General features: G+C 44.5%; 1 protein-coding gene across 1 annotated transcript in view; it reads right to left on the reverse strand.

The window, feature by feature from the left end:
* Window positions 1–306: 306 nt before the first annotated feature.
* kremen1 (kringle containing transmembrane protein 1) overlaps window positions 307–18,260 on the reverse strand; it is a 190,948-nt gene continuing 172,994 nt past the window's right edge. The window contains exon 9 of the mRNA XM_085961807.1: window positions 307–6,823. Coding sequence (XP_085817933.1) covers window positions 6,667–6,823 — 157 coding nt within the window. The 3' untranslated portion in view covers window positions 307–6,666. The remainder of the gene's footprint in view (window positions 6,824–18,260) is intronic.

Below are 18,260 nucleotides of genomic sequence, written 5' to 3' on the forward strand. Positions count from 1 at the left end.
ATGTCAATGACTTCAAGTTCAGCAGTTAACAAAAAGGGAGCAGTTGCTAATATTTAAAATGTGAAATTTACCTGAAATAAAGCTTTGAGAATTTAATCTCCAGTTTGTTTTGAAGTGTTTGGAAGTTAAAAGCATAGAATACGGGAAGATCCCTTCCACTTCAGTTCAGAAAAAACAGCGAATGCATGCTGGACAATTATTCATACTGCCCATGCTCAGAAGCAGTTGGGTACTCCCTTCAATTGTTCTGGAGAAACAATGTCCAGTCCTTTGCCCAGGCCTCTGATGCAGGCTGAGGGTCTTAAAGTACAAACTTCAATAAAGCTATAAAAAGTCAATTCAATGGGTAACGTTAAATATATAAGTTTTTGATGTTTTATTTAGACATTAAAAATTTCAGTTACTGAAGAAAAAAGAGTTTTTTCCTCCCAAAAAGCATTGTGTGTGATTCAATTGGTTCATTTTCCTCATTGTCAATTTGTACATTCTTTGCCTGTTTAGCTTTGATATGCTGCTGTTTCACTTCCAGCTAATTAGCGAAGTGTGACAGCAAAAGTGTGACAGCTAAAATGTAACGGTGACAGTAAAAAAAAGGCATGGCAGTGACAGGAATTGTTACACATGTGACCTGGCACAGAACAGTCTGCTCTACACCCAGGTACCCGCTTTACCAGCTGGTGATAGGGTCTGGAAGTCAGTGCTTAAGTTATGGGAGAGGAGACATGAGGGAAACTGGGCAATGTGATTAAATCAATGTGACTAAATCAAGCAATGTGCAATTCTATTTCCACAAGTTGTACAGGAAATAAAACAACGTTTAGTAGAAACTGCAAAACATTATATTTTAAGACATGCAAATTTATTAAAACACAGATTTAATAAACTACAGTACTCTTCATAATTTAAGTCTGTAAATATTGACATCCCATACATATAGAAAAAACAGAATAATTTACTGTACAAATTATTGCTTATACTATCTTCATATATAATTCCACTTTCTTATGGAGAATGGGAGACACTAAAATAGCTTTAAAACTTTTTTTTAAACAGAATACAGTTTTACAGCACATATCCTGTTGTACTTGTCTCTTTTTCCAAAGTGTGACCAGGTATAAATGAAGACAAATTCAATTTCTAAATGTTTTAGAAATATTAATGTATTCAAAAAACACATTTCTCAATAAAATAAATTCCATGTTTTGTAACCTCTTTCCAGGAAAGCCTTTTCTCACAATCCCATTATATTCCCTTAACAGTTCATAGCAAGTGTATAATATTTATAGAAGATATTCTGATCGGATTGGTAACTGGCAATTTTTGTGGAAGATTTATATTAACATATCTGGGAATTCCTGTCAAAGAAATAGCTTAATTCCATTTTCCTATGTTTTTATAGAGGAATTTTTTCCCCAGGAACTCTTTCCACTTGCTTTTGCTTGTATTAGGGTTCTGTCAGTAATACCAATGATGAATGAATGGTTTTACTGGCAGCAATTCCCAGCACACCAGAGACAGCAATCCTCCCATAAATTCAAGGATTGTCCCTGAATGCCCTCCAACCGTTCTTCTTATTAAAGCTGTAGAGTTTCGCAATGGCGGTAGAAAATGCACTATGTGTTTGCTGCCCCATTTTGTTCTGGATTTACGGTAACTTTGATGGGGACACTTCCCTGCAATCACACAGACTTAGTACAAGTGCAAGCTCGCAAAGGGCACTTTTTGATAGTGGGAGGGAGGGAGGGTGCATTCATTGGATTAAGGGCTGCAAAAAGTGTCCATACAAAATGGGAACGTTTGACAGCTGGGAAGTCTGGCTATGCTAATCTACACTTAACAGTGGCTTTGCACGCTGAGTTCCCACAGACCACCCTGGCCCAAACAGAAGGTAACAGATAACCTAGGTTTGATCACAGGGTGTGCAGAAAACTTATTCCAACCGTGAGGAGCACAAAATGCAACTTGGCAGGCGGCATGCTCTTTGAACTTACAGAAAACAAAGCTGAAAACAACCCTGAAGGCACAGAGGCCTTACCAAAGATAAAACAGGTATGAAACCAACCAACTGGGACAAATGATTGACTAATGCCATTACAGGTTCTGTGTTGCATCTATACAACGGTCACACTAAAATCCAGTATATGAATCACTATTGGATACCAATTTTTAAGCTAAAATGTGGAATTGGCTTATATATACCAGTGTAATTTGAATATCAATATGATCTATACAATGCACATTAAGAGTGTGTCTTATACACAAGTATGGCTTATACACTAGATTTTACGGTACCAGTCAATCACCCTTATCCATCCAATCTGAAGGTTCTGACCAGTGCAGAGCCTGCAAAGCAGGAACGTGCAACTATAGAGCTCAGGCCAGGAGCAAAATAGAATTTCTCTGATGTTCCTCCTTCAGCATTGGACCAGTCACAAGGCTGGACACGTGGGCAATGAAGAAATCATAACCAGAGCAGTCATAAAATAAAGCAAAGTAAAAATGTCTGTGTCTACCAGTAGTACAGTGGTCTGCCAGTTTTAAGCACTCGCCTCTTAAGTGGACAGTGGTGAGCTTAAATACCCAGCAGTCCCCACAATTCAGAAATGCCGCACTACATTCTAGATCTGTCATAAGTAGATCAGTCAGACTTCCAACTGGAATGCTTCCTAACAACAGAATATTTCATATTGTTGGAATTTATTCCACTTGACCACATCAATGTATATACTGATCACTTAATGACAGCCAAACTGGAGAAGCCTGGGGCCTAGGCAACACCATCCTCTCAACCAAAGGAGGACAACATGAAGGCAATAGGCATTGTGGGAAAAGCAGGGACAAAGACCTCAAGTGAAAAAACTGAGCGGACAATCACCAGACCTAAAATGATAATCCAATCAATAAAAGTTCTCCTACCACCATGTTTCTGATAAAGAGAATGATTTTGCTCTAATGGAGCCTATTTCCCCTCACCGTAATGTTAAAAAAAAGACAACCGCCCAACATAAGAGATAAGACCTAGTCCCACTTTAATTATCGCTACTCAATTACCATAATTAAAAGCTGCTTTGACAGAAGAAAGATTGAGCTGTGCATGTAAGAGCACGCCAAGAATGCAGACTCATTCATACTCAAAAAGCTTGAAAATTAACTACCAAAAGTAATTAAAAACCCTTCCAGAAATGTAACCGTTGAAACATATCATTAATGGGTAACTTAAAACTGGAACCCGTCAGCAGTGCTGTAAGTCCTGTGTTGAAATGTGAGAACCCCTGGATTGTACACAGGACCCTTTGAAGAAAAATCCAGAAAGCCCCTTCGGTAACGCTTCACAAACTGGTGGGCCGTACATTTCCACAATGACATACCCGTATAAAGGACTACTGCAAAGCCCAAACTGAACTCAACTGGCTTGACGTGAAGTGGCGGTCCCTTTAAGGGCTAAACATTGTTCAGTTTCTAAAAGTCAAGCCGATTCTGGGAAGCGGATAATAAAGGGACCCTGAGGGATCCAGGCCACGCTGCAGTTTGGCTCGGCACTGTGTTGTTTCTGTACGTGCTAACCCTAACTAACTGATTTATCGTACTACCTGTATATCTTTGTACTTAATAAACCTTCCCATGTTTGGCCTAACAATCTGTAGTGACTTGTACAGCTAGACACACCTTCATGCATACTTGTGAGTTGGAGTATGTTCTTGCTTTCAACTTGATAGGCTTTTCACACCTTTTGCTAAACACATTTCTCACAGATCACCCAAGTTGGATATTGTTCCATTTCCAGTGAACTCTATTGTATCTTTGTAAACTAGCAATCCTAAACAAAGTTACCCTGCAAGGCTTTAAGACGACATAGGAGGAGTCTGGCATTTCGCCATTCTGATTAGGCACATGTCAAAATGGCATCAGTCATGAAAGTCTGATTAGATTGTGGCTCTAAAGCTGTGTAGGGAGCCGCAGGCTGCTAATGTATTCTAATTATTGTTTTAAAACAATTTTTTTCAATCTTGCTCAATTTCAGTTTATTCATAATTAATGTTACTTTGGGGTAAAAACAATATTTTTCTTAATCCTGTCACTATATATACACAACAAAAGGGAGTATATTTAACAACATTTATTTTGGCCTTTGATGTATTGAATAGGCTGGCTGTTTGTGGCAGATATCTGAGTTATTTAGCCTGAGGTTTATTAGCTTTGGTCTATCTTTAATGTCTGGCAGGCTGTAATTTCATGCATCACTAGCCCAGAGCTTCACATACTGCCGTTTACCTCAACTCTGAGGAGCTGCCATTGCTTTCTCCTTTCAGGTCCTGTCTGATATGCTGCACCGAAGCCTCTGCAATAAGCAGTATTCTTCACTGACAGAGAAACTCATTAAAATACCCTCCCCGGTACTGCGTTCCATTTAAAGACAGAATCTGGAACAACTCCGTTGATTCCAGGTTTGAGTCTGGGTTGTTTTTTCTTTAGTTAATCCAGATCTGGGAATCTTCTATTCAAGTTGAACAGCTGCAGAATTAGAATAGCAGGTGTGTTGACACTAAGGGGTAGAACATGGATCCCATGTGCCCCTTTTTGCAGGCGTCAAACAAGTGCAACAAAGGCCAAGTTTGGGGACTAGCATCTCACGTCTAAAATACGCCTAAAATTTGATTTCGTGGGGTGGAGCAGGAGCCAGGCCTGCTCTGCATGGGATTGGTGAGCGGTCTCTGGGCGACCACCACCAAAAGGTAAGTGTTTTAACGAAAAATACAAAACAATCATTGCGGTGGAGCCAAGATGAGCAGGCGTGCTCGCATGCCTCCACGGTACGATGATCGCACCCCCCGCCCACAAGCCCCATCCGTCCACAGCCCACCTCCCAGGACTTACCTACAATTCTTCAATCAGGCGAGCTGCCCGTGGAGGAGCGACAGGTGCTGGCTGCTCAGCCCATTAATAGTAATGAGGCACCAGGCCCAATTCTAGGCCGGCCTCGGGCCTCCCGGTTCGGGTATGCGTTGCTGCCGCATCACAGCCTTGGCTCCCGAATCTGGTGCGCCAACGGATCAATAACCCCTAAGTTACCTTACTAGTCTTCCCTGTTGCCTGGAGACAGGATGGGAAGTTACGGCTATTACAATATCAGTATGGGGAGGGGTTTACTTCAGTGTGGACTTGGCACTGCTGGCAGGATGCACAGGATCGCTCCCTCTCTCTATAACATATATTCTGCATGCTTCTCAGGCCAAGCTCATTGAAGATTTCAATCAGTCTTACCCAATCCAAACTCCTTTCTAGCCCCAGTGGTTTGGTTACACTAGTGCTTTGCCACAGGGCTGAAGTATGCAGGTTTACGATCATTTTTCAGTACACAGTGAGTTCCCAATCTCGCCTGGGTTATGGGTGTGGGGGGGGGGGGACGGGTGGAGAGAGAGAGAGACAAAGGAGATGCTGAACAAAGGTTCGAGGGGAAATCAATCTCGGCCACTCACACAGGCCCCCTATTGTCCAGTTACACACCAGCACTGGCAGAGAACTGGGATCAGGCCACTGCCCAACTTCATGCCAGGTAACTGTGCAATGTGAAGGGTACCCCAAAGAGGGGTAAACAACAAAAACTAGAGGGGAGAAGTATAAATAAATACAAATAAAATTCTGCACACGCACAGCGCTACTTATTTTGGACTTAAGCTTTTCTGAAAAGGCAGGAGAGGCTTATTTAAAGTTTAGGTTTGGCTGAATGGAGGGAACCCCAACAAAACTGAACCGTCATCAACTCACTCAGCCCTACATTTAGCACTAGTTTTAGCAAACTGGGAGCCATTTTAGCACAAGATGAACTTTGGCATTCCCTGCACTAAAACATCGATAAGCCCACCCTTCAGTTCATTGTTCCCAATGGATTACAGGTATGGATTTATAGATTTGAGCGTATTTCTGATTCATCTTCACAGTGATGACCCTGTGATACAGCAATGAAGGCTTCGGAGGCTGAATTAGATTCACCATTCACTGCAGATTTTACAATGGTTTTCTGCCAGTCAGAAAACTCTTCCTCATGTTCCTTACCTACAACTTGATTGTAGATTAGATTTGAGAATTTAAGAGCAGGTTTGGTGTTAAAGGTTCTTGATCTTCTGCAACTGTTAAGAAATCACCCGTAGAGTTCAGTTAGATAGTGCAGACAACCATGGCCAGAAGGGCTGGATGGTCATTGCATGAATGTAGCAGAAGGGTCACTTGCAGAAGTGTTCTAGCTTGAAGAATGGAATCAATATCAGTCTGCATCTATTTCCAGGAGGATTCTGAAAGTCAAGTGAAGTGTCCGTCCCTTATTAGAGCCCAATAGAATTCCAGTCAACATAAGGAATAGCCCCTTGCTGGTGGCAGCCTCCTCCTTGTTGAACTGTAAGAGCATAGTGTACAAAAGTTGCCGAGAACTTGTATTTTTATTGGACTCTGGCTTTGGAGATGCCGGCCAGCTGGTCTGGCGGTGCTTCGAATGGGCGTGCGTAAATGCGTGTGTCCGTTGTGAAGTGCTTAATTCGGTGAGTTTAAAGTCACCTTTGCGCTGAGATATCAAAGTGCTGAATGTTGCAACTGAAAGATAATTTAAAGGAGCTTCCATGTTGAGGACAAGTGGTGGAAGTTCTTGGGGTGTGAGGTCTCTGTTGCTGCAAGTTAGTCACCCACAAGTGGACTTCGATCTCCATGTTGGTCCTTCAGCTTTTTCTTAAAGAACAAAATAGTCGAGGGTTTGTAGGTGATGACCCAGGGTTCAGACGGAGAAGACTGGCTGCAGTTCTCTGAGCTGTCTTGTGCGGGAATTCTACGAGACCTAAAGAAAAATAAAATGACCTTTTAAGTACCAAATTTCATTGATCTTTAATTATTGGGTGCTTTGCATTTCATTACGTTCATTTTTAACAATGTTTCGCATTCATCAATTACAGCTACAAGTCCTCCATTAGCTAAGGGGGAGACGTGGGGCACTTGGCCATAGTACCTATTCCCTTATAATTGGATAACTGCTACCCAGGGTGTGCTAACATGGCACACTTACTGTACCCTAATATAGAGAGTGGCAGCAACCTACTTGAAGTTCTTCACCTACTGCTCCAATTGAAAAAATCAGCTGACTGATCTTAATGCCACTATTAAACCTCTGCCCACACTGTGAGACGCAAGTATAATAATCCTACAATCCATATTCAAGCTGACATCAGCCTAAGAGATGTGACAAGAACTTAATATTTCTCTTCCTTCATTAGCTCTGGTAGTTTTTTCCTTGTGTAGTTCAATCACAGTTAACAGATTAATTGACCGTCTCTGTGGTTCAGGTAGTCAATCCACCGACTGGTATAGCACTGAGCCACTCTCACCAGGAATATCCCAGCTTCAATTCCAAGTCTCTGGAGTGGGACTTGAACCCACAACCTGCTAACTCAGAGGTGAGAGTGTCAGAGGTGAGAGTGTCAGAGGTGAGAGTGTCAGAGGTGAGAGTGTCGGAGGTGAGAGTGTCAGAGGTGAGAGTGCTACCACTGAGCCAAGGCTGACAAAGAAACTGGATTTAAATTAATAGTGAAATAACGAAGCAATAAACTGGGGAGGTCTGAGATATCAAACATAACAAATCGAGTAAATACAAGTTAATTTGTGCTGCAACTGAACCTAACCCTAAACCATTCAACCATTCATCTTCCATCTATCGGTAGACATGGCTTACAAGTTACGCTTATTAGTTCTGCAGCTACAGTTTTCCTCACACCTGGAATAAAGAACGATCAGACCAGAACGAACACCAGCGATCTGCCTCATGCTGAAAATGGAAAATCTCTCTGAAACACATTGAGCCACAGATTTGGAAAGTCAACTGTTACTGATTCTAAACTTTAAAACGATCAATGACTTGATGAGGCCACTACATTCTTTGATGATAATATCTGTTCAAATGCCAGAAGCCCATCTGTGGTTGCTGTGGTCAATGGCTGGTTTGGGGGCATTTGGGAGCGGAAAGGAGCTGCAGGAACTCTAGAGGCTTTCCGCTCCATTATCAGGTATAATTATAAGCTGACAGTCGCTTCTCTTTAAGGCCTTTTCTCTTCCAATTTCTGAAGATGAAAATAAAGAGAGGCGTTGTCATGGAAACAGCTGAGTTATGCCAATCCACAGTGCACCACCAAAGGCCGAGTTCAGAAATGCTCTGTATTTTGAATGCATGACCTTTCACATTTATTTTTCATGAGACAGAAAGGCAGAAAGCCAGTCGATTGCAGTTAAAGGTGTCACTAATGCAAATGTAAGATTACTAAACTCTCCTTTCCAACGTTCCAATGCAACATCTTCAATCGGGCTGTGCTGTTGCAACTTGTCCAATTACACTTCTGTAGTTGTAGGATTTTCTAACACGCCACCTCTTGGAGAATGTACAAGGGATAGATACTCGTCAGTACAAAATGCCAGGAAGAAAGAAGAAATAAACAACGTACAGCTCCTCTCCAAAGTTCTCACTCCTCCTCCAAACGTATAATATTTCTATCTGGGGTACTGAGTATTCTCTGTCCCCATCAACTCCGCCATCCCAAATTGAAGGTGGTTTGTGTCCCAGCTTAAATGCTGGAACTAGCAAACTGCGTGAGCTGAAGGCAATTCTTCAATTGCATTTGATACATTTTTATTTTGTACATACTTCCAAGTACTGTATTGGCCCTGCAGCTATAGTTTGCCTCACACTTGGAGCAATGAGTTATCAGACCAGCATCAACACAACATCATTCAGGGGTGTCTGGATGGGCGGGAGATCTATTCCAAATTCTTAAGTATGTTGTTTATCTCGGTATTTTATTCTGCAATTTGTAACTTATATGGTTCTAAAGGGTACAAACATGGGCTTAAAGTAGATAGTTCCAGGTGAAGAGCTTGCACCGCCACAGATGCAAAAGGCCTGAGTCTTTGCTCTGTGCTGTAATGTCTGATTCTATAGGGGTAATACTAACCTAACCCACCCGGTAGGGAACGGACAGATTCGGAGCAGGCGCTCGTTCTACACTCTGCCCAATTTTACTTTCCGATGAAGTCAATGGAAAGTAAAAAGAAAGAAAAAAAGGAAAGAACTTACATTTATATAGCGCCTTTCACAACCTCAGGGTGTCCAAAAGTGCTTTACAGCCAATCAAGTATTTTGAAGTGTCGTCACTATTGTAATGTAGGAAACGCGGCAGCACACAGCAAGCTCCCACAAACAGCAATGACATAATGGCCAGATAATCTGTTTCAGTGATATTGGTTAAGTAATAAATATTGGCCAGGACACCGGGCATAACTCCCCTGCTCGTCTTCAAAATATTGCCATGCGATGACAACAGAAAGTGCTGGAAACACGCAGCAGGTCAGGCAACATCGAGGAGAGGAGAAACAGGGTCAACGTTTCGGGTCGAACCCTTCGTCAGAACTGGGAAAGGTTAGGGAGGAGAGATTTTTAAACAGGGGCAGGGAGGAGGGGAAGAAAGAACAAAGTGAAGGTCTGTGATGGGATGGAAGGCAGGAGAGATTGAATGACAGAAGGGATGATAGTGTAAGGCAAAAGGTAATGGGACAAGTTAGGAAACAAAAGATGGCTCTAGACGATGGGTGGATGATGACGGCAGCAACATTAACAGCTACCATGTGAGGAAACGAGAGAAAAAGAATGAAATACAGGGGCCAGTTTATAGTCTGAAATTGTTGAACTCGATGTTGAGTCCAGAAGGCTGTAAAGTGCCTGAGGTGCTGTTCCTCGAGCTTACGTCGAGGCCTTGTTCATCTTTAGTGCCATGGGATCTTTTATGTCCACCTGAGAGAGCAGACGGTTTAACGTCTCATCCAAAAGCTGCACCTCTGACAGCGCAGCACTCCCTCAGTACTGCACTGGAGTGTCAGTCTGGATTATGCGCTCAGGTCTCTGGAGTGGGGTTGGAATTCACGATCATCTGACCCAGAGGCGAGAGTGCCACCAACTGAGCCATGGCTGGCAACCTCTCGCACCCTCACTGCGATTCTCTCTTTAATTTAAAGACATAGATTTCTCTGTTCAGCTCCTTTTGTGGGGGGGGGGGGTGGGCGGCAGGATTGGTAAATAAAACCCAAATAACAGACAATGGCCACTGATGGGTCTAGGACAGCACAAGTACAATGCTGATACTGGGCATGGGCATGTTCGGCGGAGATCCAATTGGCTGACATTACCAAATGCTGTTCTCTTGACCTCACCGTGAAGGGAGAAGGCGCCTTCTGGGCTCTGCAGTTTTCAAAACAAGTGGATGAGATAAATAAAGACTGAACACATGGAACACATCTAGGGGTAATTAATTTACATTCCAAGTAGTTACCGCAGTTTGCTGCTCCTTTAATCTCATTTCCAAATAGAATCCACAGTTACGTCTCACGACTAATGCTGTTTTACAGCTGGGGAGATTTTGATTATTTTTCTCCATAAGATTAACTTTCATCAAATCAAATTTTAAATGCGATATTTTCAGTCTAGTTTCCGGTCATGCTACAGTATATTAAACATTGCACAGAATATCAACTCGACTAATGACAAGTTGTGGGTATAAAACAGCAGGAACCCATCTTACTACTGAGAGCTTCATGAACCAGAAAACCTAATTCTCTCAAAGCCTTAAAGGGGCACTGTTGTTTGTTAAGAGTGTTTACAAACTTGATAAAAATGGCTTGCAAGGAAGGGGAGAGAGCTAGGGTTGCCAACGCTCCAGGATTGCCCTGGAGTCTCCAGGAATTAAAGGTTCATCTCCTGGACACGGACACTGCTGCGAGCCACCCGGGAGAAAAATCAGTCGGGCAATTTTTAATAATGGTGTGTTTTTTTCATTTTCATTGATTCTTTTGTTTATTAGTTCTAAAAATACTGGAGATGGGGAGGGAAAAGACTATTTGTTGGGTGGGAGGTCATGTGATGTAAACTTCAGGAATATATCCAACCAGTGTTGGGAACCCTGGGGAGCGCCCAACTGTATGAGTTCACCCCATCGTTAATCACATTCTACTCCAGAATTTCATCCTCATCTCCTCTCCTCAATCTCCAATCCTCCTCTCCAGAAGTCACTGACTCATGCTCGCAAACTGTTCTGTTGCGGCCGGCAGCCTTGCAGTACCTTGCACCAGCACCCATTGTTCTTTTTCTTTCTTTGCATTCTCGGGATGTGGGTGTCGCTGGCAAAGCCAGCGTTTATTGCCCATCCCTAGTGTTCCTCAAGAAGGTGGTGGTGATCCCTCTTCTTCAATGGTTGCAGTCCATGTGGTGAAGGTGCTGTAGCAAGGGTGGGGGGGGAAGAGTGGTGGTTCCAGGATTTTGACCCAGTGACAATGAAGAGTGAGTGAGTCTAGAGAGTGAGGGGTAGATGTTTCCCCTTCTGTCACAACAGGGGGTGGATCTTTGGCAGGGCAGGACGTCTGCCTGCACCCTTGTCCTCAGCCCATTTCCTGGGGCCGATGTAACCTACATCGGAAGTACAGGTGCTGGGGTCATTAACAGCACCAACAACACAATGACCTGTTGGGGAGGAGGGGGAGAAAATGCTACAGCACTGCTGGTTGAAGATAAACAAAATCTATTTTAAGTTTTAGATCTGCTGCTTTGACCAGGACAAGTGATCCCAGAGTGATCAATCGCCTAAGTCAAAGCGACCCTTTAAATTACCTCCCCTTCCTCCTCCTTAGCAATGCTGGAATTGGGAATGCAACAGTGTCCCGGATGCCTGGCATCACTAAAGTGTCAATGAAGGAAAACATGCCCCGATACAGCCCACGCGATAAAGGGGAGGAAAATCTAGCCCTGAGTGCCAGGAGGTTATCAGACGATGGAGGGGTATCACAGCTGGCAACAATGTTCAGTACAGCTCACCACCACACCAGAAAGTGGATTTGCCCACTGTGCCATCTAGGCAGCAACAAGAATCATTTGAGAGATTTGTCACAAATAGGGAAGCTTTGAGTCTAAGGACAGGGTGGACAAATGTAAGAAGTCACACAACACCAGGTTATAGTCCAACAACTTTATTTGAAATCACAAGCTTTCGGAGCGCTGCTCCTTCGTCAGGTGAAGTGGAGAGATGTATAAAGACATAGCTTATATAGTCAGAGAATAATGCCAGATGTTTACAGGTAATCTTTCTAACTGCCATTTATCACACCTCGGCAGAGAGATAATCACAGCAATCAAAGGTGTGAATGGTGTCCAAACAGGTCAGTCAGGAAAACATTACATCAAAGAACAATGAGGTGGGGTCACAAGGGGTAAAATGTTGCAGATGCTGGGGTCTGTATGAAAAACAAAAAAAAGACAAAAAACATTTTTTTTGCTGGAAATCACAGCAGGTCCGGCCGCATCTGCAACATTTGACCACTTGTGACCCCACCTCATTGTTCTTTGATGTAATGTTTTCCTGACTGACCTGTTTGGACACCATTCACACCTTTGATTGCTGTGATTATCTCTCTGCCGAGGTGTGATAAATGGCAGTTAGAAAAATTACCTGTAAACATCTGGCATTATTCTCTGACTATATATGCTGTGTCTTTATGCATCTCTCCACTTCACCTGACGAAGGAGCAGCGCTCCAAAAGCTTGTGATTTCAAGTAAAGCTGTTGGACTATAACCTGGTGTTGTGTGACTTCTTACATTTGTCCACCCCAGTCCAACACCGGCATCTCCACACCATAAGGACAGGGTGGCAGTGTGTGAGTTCACTGCTTCATACTCCACGTAGCAAACCCTTACACGCCATTTGGACAGTGTTTTCAGGGCAGTGTCCACTTATACATGTTTATTATGGTTAGGCCTTTTTGTGACAACCTTCCATACAATGTTAAAACAATTTGACAGACTTAACAGAGAGTACAAAAACGTATCCACCATAACATGCTATTTCTCTTAAAGAAATGAAGAACAATTCCAATAAACACGTGTTGAGTAGACCTGCACTATAAGATATCACAGCTCTTTGTCCTACTGCACTTTCAGTATAACTACCAATCATAGGCCTATGTTCTGGGCTGTTTTGAGCTATCGGCTTTTTTGAGGCCTTTTTTTTAGTTAACTTTCCAGGTTGGGGGGTGTGCAAGTTCCTGATCTCAGTCATTGTGACAGTGATCCATTCCAGGCTATTCTCATGCACCTCCAGAGGGTAACGAAAGCAAAGCCTAAAGTTGCTACAAAAAGAAAAAATTGCTACTGACTTAGTGAGTGATATTTGTGCCAGCATTATGGCTGTTTATGATCTTCTGGGCCTGTCTCCCAAATCCATCACCTTGGTCCTCCTCTCCCTTCCTTCAAAAGCCACTTTAAAAGCCTCTCTCTTGGAGATAGCCTTTAGTTTCCCCCTCCCCTCTTAATCTGCCCCGTCTCCTCCCCCATTATAAAGCACTCTGAGACATCCTTTGATCTAGAGGGCGGTGTTGTTGATTCAAGCTGCTTTTACTGACTTGCCTGACTTGCTGAGGCTAGACATCAGGAACACACGGGTCTTCCCAGCAACAGGCCATAGCTAACATGGCAAACTTTACTCTCGGGCAGCTGCCAGCTACACGTGACCTATATATTAACGTCCCATTAAACCCAATATAAAAACAGCTTTAGACCTGCTGGGGAGCACTGTAGTGCATGTGCCTTTAAGACAGAACTACTTTTACAGCTCCTGTATACTGTAGTACTGGCAGTGACCACACCTGTATATAAGCTTTGCGCATGCCTCTGTACCCCCAGTCATGAGACTACCCTCCTCCAGTAAAAACCTGTTTATTGTTAAGTTACAGCATCCGTGTGGTTATTGAAAAACAGCATACCCTCAGAATCACGGATCTAACAGTGGCGACGAGGATGGGATTCGAATCTACCTGCAACTAAAAAAAAAAAAGTCGAGGCCAGGAACACGGGCGTCAACCACGAGCAACCGCCCAGTCATCAGGCAGAGAGTGAACATCGCAGGGGAGGCTGTGGAGAGCTGGGCCTGGTTCCCCAGCCACGACGATCAGCAAGAGACTGACGACAGGTCCAGCACAGACCCTTCCCGGGCAGCAGCGGCTGGAGCCGACCGACGGCGGAGAGAAAGCCGAGCAGCGTCGACGGGGTAAGACAGAGGGTGAAGCGCACAGGGCGCAGCCGGGGGTTGAAAACCGAGCGGCGGCGAGAAAAAAAACCCCAAAAAACCGGAGAGAGGGTAAAGAAACAGCCGGGTTCAAGACCGAGCGGCGTCGAGATAAAAAAAATAAAAAGAAGAACGCGCAGAGCACAGCCAGGGCTCACGGGCTGAACAGAGTCTGCGGGGAGAAGAAGGGCGAGCATGGGAAGGAAGGAAAGCGCGGGAGATGCCATTTTGTGCCAGCGGAGAAGAAGGGGAAGCGCGGGAGACGCCATTTTTGACAGTTAAATCACACCCAGGAATGTCGAAGAGTGGCAGTATCTCTACGTTCGACAATGAAGTCGAAGATTGGGCGACATATGTGGAACGTATTGAGGTGTACTGCAGGGCGAATGAAGTGCCAGATGCTAATAAAGCACTGGTTTTGTTAAATTCCATGGGTGCAAAAACTTATGGGTTACTGCGAAATCTAATAACCCCAGAGAAGCCGGTGAACAAGAATTTCGAAAGCATAGTAGAAATCCTACAGGACCACTTAAACCCCACACCGCTGCTGATAGCAGAACGATTTAAATTCCATAAAAGGAACCAACACAAAGACGAAAGCAATGCTGAGTACCTAACGGAACTGCGCAAGCTATCGAAACACTGCCAGTTTGGAGCTGGACTAGCAGATACGTTAAGGAACAAGTTTGTGTGTGGGCTACAAAGTGAAGGAACCCAGAAACGGCTTCTATCAGAAAAGGATCTTACGCTGGACAAGGCTTTCAGTATGGCAGTATCACACGAAGCAGCCACAGGGGGCGCTGCAGAGATACAACGGAGACCGCAAGAATATGGCACCAATGAAATGTCCTATGGAACAGGGAAGTGCTATCGCTGCGGCAGAACAACACATGACCAGAAGGATTGTTGGTTCAAGGACCAAGTGTGCAGGCAGTGTGGGAAAGCAGGACACATAGCAAGAGTCTGCAGGTCTGGGAAGAAAACCAACAGTAAGAAATCTCCACAGGAGAAGTACAAAAAGGTACACCAGGTGATGGACAGTGGTTCAGACGAACAGAAAAGTGACACAGATTCCGGAAGCAAGGAGCTGGGTTGTCTGAAACTACATAAGGTAACCGAAATGGAGGATCACCAGACTATCTGGGTTACACTCAAGATAGACGGAGTCCAAGTAAAAATGGAATTGGACACAGGCTCAGCCCTAACAGTCATAAACCAAAGGGACTACAAGCGGCTATTTTCACATATACCCTTGAAAGCTACAGAGATTGTCTTGAAGACGTATACGGGGCAAAAAGTCTACCCCAAAGGAAAAATAAGGGTGAAAGTGATATATAAAGGCCAGGAAATACCTAAACTGGATATATATGTATTGCTAGATGGAGGACCACCACTGCTAGGACGTGAATGGATCCGGAAGATGCAATTAGATTGGCATTCCATACAGGCACTGAAGGTTGAGGCCAAAAAGGATGACGACGTCACACCTGGACGACTGTCAAAAATGCTAACTGACGCAAAAGAAGTGTTCCAGGAGGGACTAGGAACACTAAAAGGCATAACAGCAACGATTAAAATAGAGGAAAATGCAAGCCCAAAGTTTCTGAAGGCCAGACCAGTGCCTTATGCGATCAGACCAGCTGTTGAAGCAGAGCTGGAAGGGTTGGAACGTTCAGGAGTACTGTCCAAAGTGGACTGGAGTGAGTGGGCTACACCCATCGTTCCTGTAATGAAGAGGTCATTGAGTAATACGCCTGGGGAACCAAAGAAGGTCCGCATCTGTGGGGATTTTAAGGTGACAGTGAACCCAGTCCTTCACACGGTACAATATCCGCTTCCACGAATTGAGGATATTTTCGCCTCGCTATCTGGAGGTAAACGCTTCACCAAAATTGATCTAACCCAGGCGTACTTGCAAATGGAGGTAGAAGAAGCTTCGAAACAATACCTTACGATTAACACTCATAAAGGTCTCGATCAATACAACCGGCTGGTGTTTGGAGTAGCCTCGGCTCCGGCTATCTGGCAAAGGGCGATGGATCAGGTCCTGCAAGGGATTCCAGGGACCCAGTGTTATTTGGACGACATCTTGGTCACGGGCGAAAATGACAGTGATCACCTCGCCAACTTGGAGAAGGTGCTCACTAGATTAAAGGAGTATGGGCTACGAGCTAATCGCCACAAGTGCGAGTTTTTCCAGAAACAGATCTCGTATTGTGGCCACGTCATCGATGAAGAGGGGTTACATAAGTCCCCTGAAAAGATTGAGGCAGTAGTCAAGGCTCCAGCACCGGAAAATGTGTCACAACTGAGGTCATTCCTCGGGCTGGTAAACTACTACCACAAGTTCTTACTAAATTTGTCCACGGTATTACACCCACTGAACACCCTACTGCAAACAGGGGTACCATGGAAGTGGGATGACGAACGTAGACGAGCTTTCCAGAAGTGTAAAGAATTGATCACATCAAAAGAGGTGTTGGCCCATTTCAACCCAGCACTACCAATTCGTTTGGCATGTGATGCATCACCCTATGGTATAGGAGCGGTGCTGTCGCACAAATTCCCAGACAGGTTGGAGAGGCCAGTAGCCTTTGCGTCTCGGTCACTAACCTCAGCTGAGCGCAACTACGCCCAGATTGACAGGGAGGCCCTCAGCCTAGTATGGGGAGTAAAAAAATTCAACCACTATCTGCATGGGCAGAAGTTCACCTTGCTGACTGACCACCAACCACTTGTCTCCATCTTTAATCCTAAGAAGGGCGTTCCAGTGATGACTGCACAATGGTTACAAAGATGGTCCCTGTTTCTAGGGGCGAATCAATATGAAATAGAATATAAAGGCACGAAACAGCATGGGAACGCTGATGGGCTATCGCGCCTGCCACTGCCTACTGTGGAGGAAGCACCAGCAGTGGACCCTATCGAGATATTTTATTCGTCAATAATTGAACGATTGCCAGTAACGAACGCGGATATAGAGAAGGAGACCCGCAATGATCCGACGCTGTCTCGGGTATATGATTTGACGGTGAGGGGATGGCCAACACATGGCGACTCACTGTTGCCAGCATTCTCATCCAGAAGAGAACAGCTGTCAGTATGCCAGGGGACAGTGATGTGTGGATCCCGAGTGGTGATTCCACCCAAGTTAAGGGAGAGAGTGCTAAATGAGGGGGGAGTGAAAATGAAAAGCCTTGCTAGGGCTTATGTGTGGTGGCCGGGAATCGATCAACAAATCGAAGACCTAACTAAGAGCTGCTTAGGATGCCAGAAAGTCCAAAATGCACCACCACATGCCCCTCTACACCCATGGGAGTGGCCCTCCTCTCCATGGCAACGGGTACATATTGATTTCGCTGGTCCATTCATGGACTCAACGTTCTTAATAGCAGTGGATGCTCATTCAAAGTGGTCTGAGGTGATAAAAAATGTCTTCAACCACTACAGAGAAAACGATTGCAGTCCTACGGACCATATTTGCCAGAAACGGTTTGCCAGAGCAGATTTGCTCTGATAATGGACCACACTTTGTGTCCGAAGAGTTTCAAAAATTTATGAGAAGGAATGGGGTAAGGCATTACACATCCGCCCCGTATCATCCAGCCACAAATGGATTGGCTGAGAGGTTCATACAAACCTTTAAGAAGGCAATAAAGGCCATGTGCAACGATGAAATTCCACTACAGCATAAGATGGACAATTTCTTATTAGCCTACCGAAACGCGACACATGCAGTTACCAACCAGACCCCGGCCATGATGTTCTTTAACCGAAGGTTGAGATCTCGTCTGGACTTGCTCAGACCAAATGTGCGAAGAAATGTTGAGGACAAACAATTCCAGCACATCAATGAGAAGCCGACAAGGAGCTTCAATGTAGGGCAACCAGTCTTGGCCCGTGACTATCGAACAGAGAAATGGCAACCCGGAACGATATGCACAAGGCAGGGGCCATTAATGTACACAGTGGATGTCGGGGAGAACATTGTGAGACGCCACGTCGATCAGATCTTAGCGTCACAGGAACGCGTCAACCCCATGTCTCGAGTACCTGGGGATGAACCAGACATACCGGTAGCATCTACCTCAGAACCAGTAGCAGTGGAACCCGATGAACTACCCGATGAA

The sequence above is a fragment of the Somniosus microcephalus genome, chromosome 19 (genome assembly GCF_052327205.1).
Source record: "Somniosus microcephalus isolate GS21.2 chromosome 19, FLI_Smic_1.0, whole genome shotgun sequence".
In the NCBI taxonomy this organism is placed as follows: domain Eukaryota; kingdom Metazoa; phylum Chordata; class Chondrichthyes; order Squaliformes; family Somniosidae; genus Somniosus; species Somniosus microcephalus.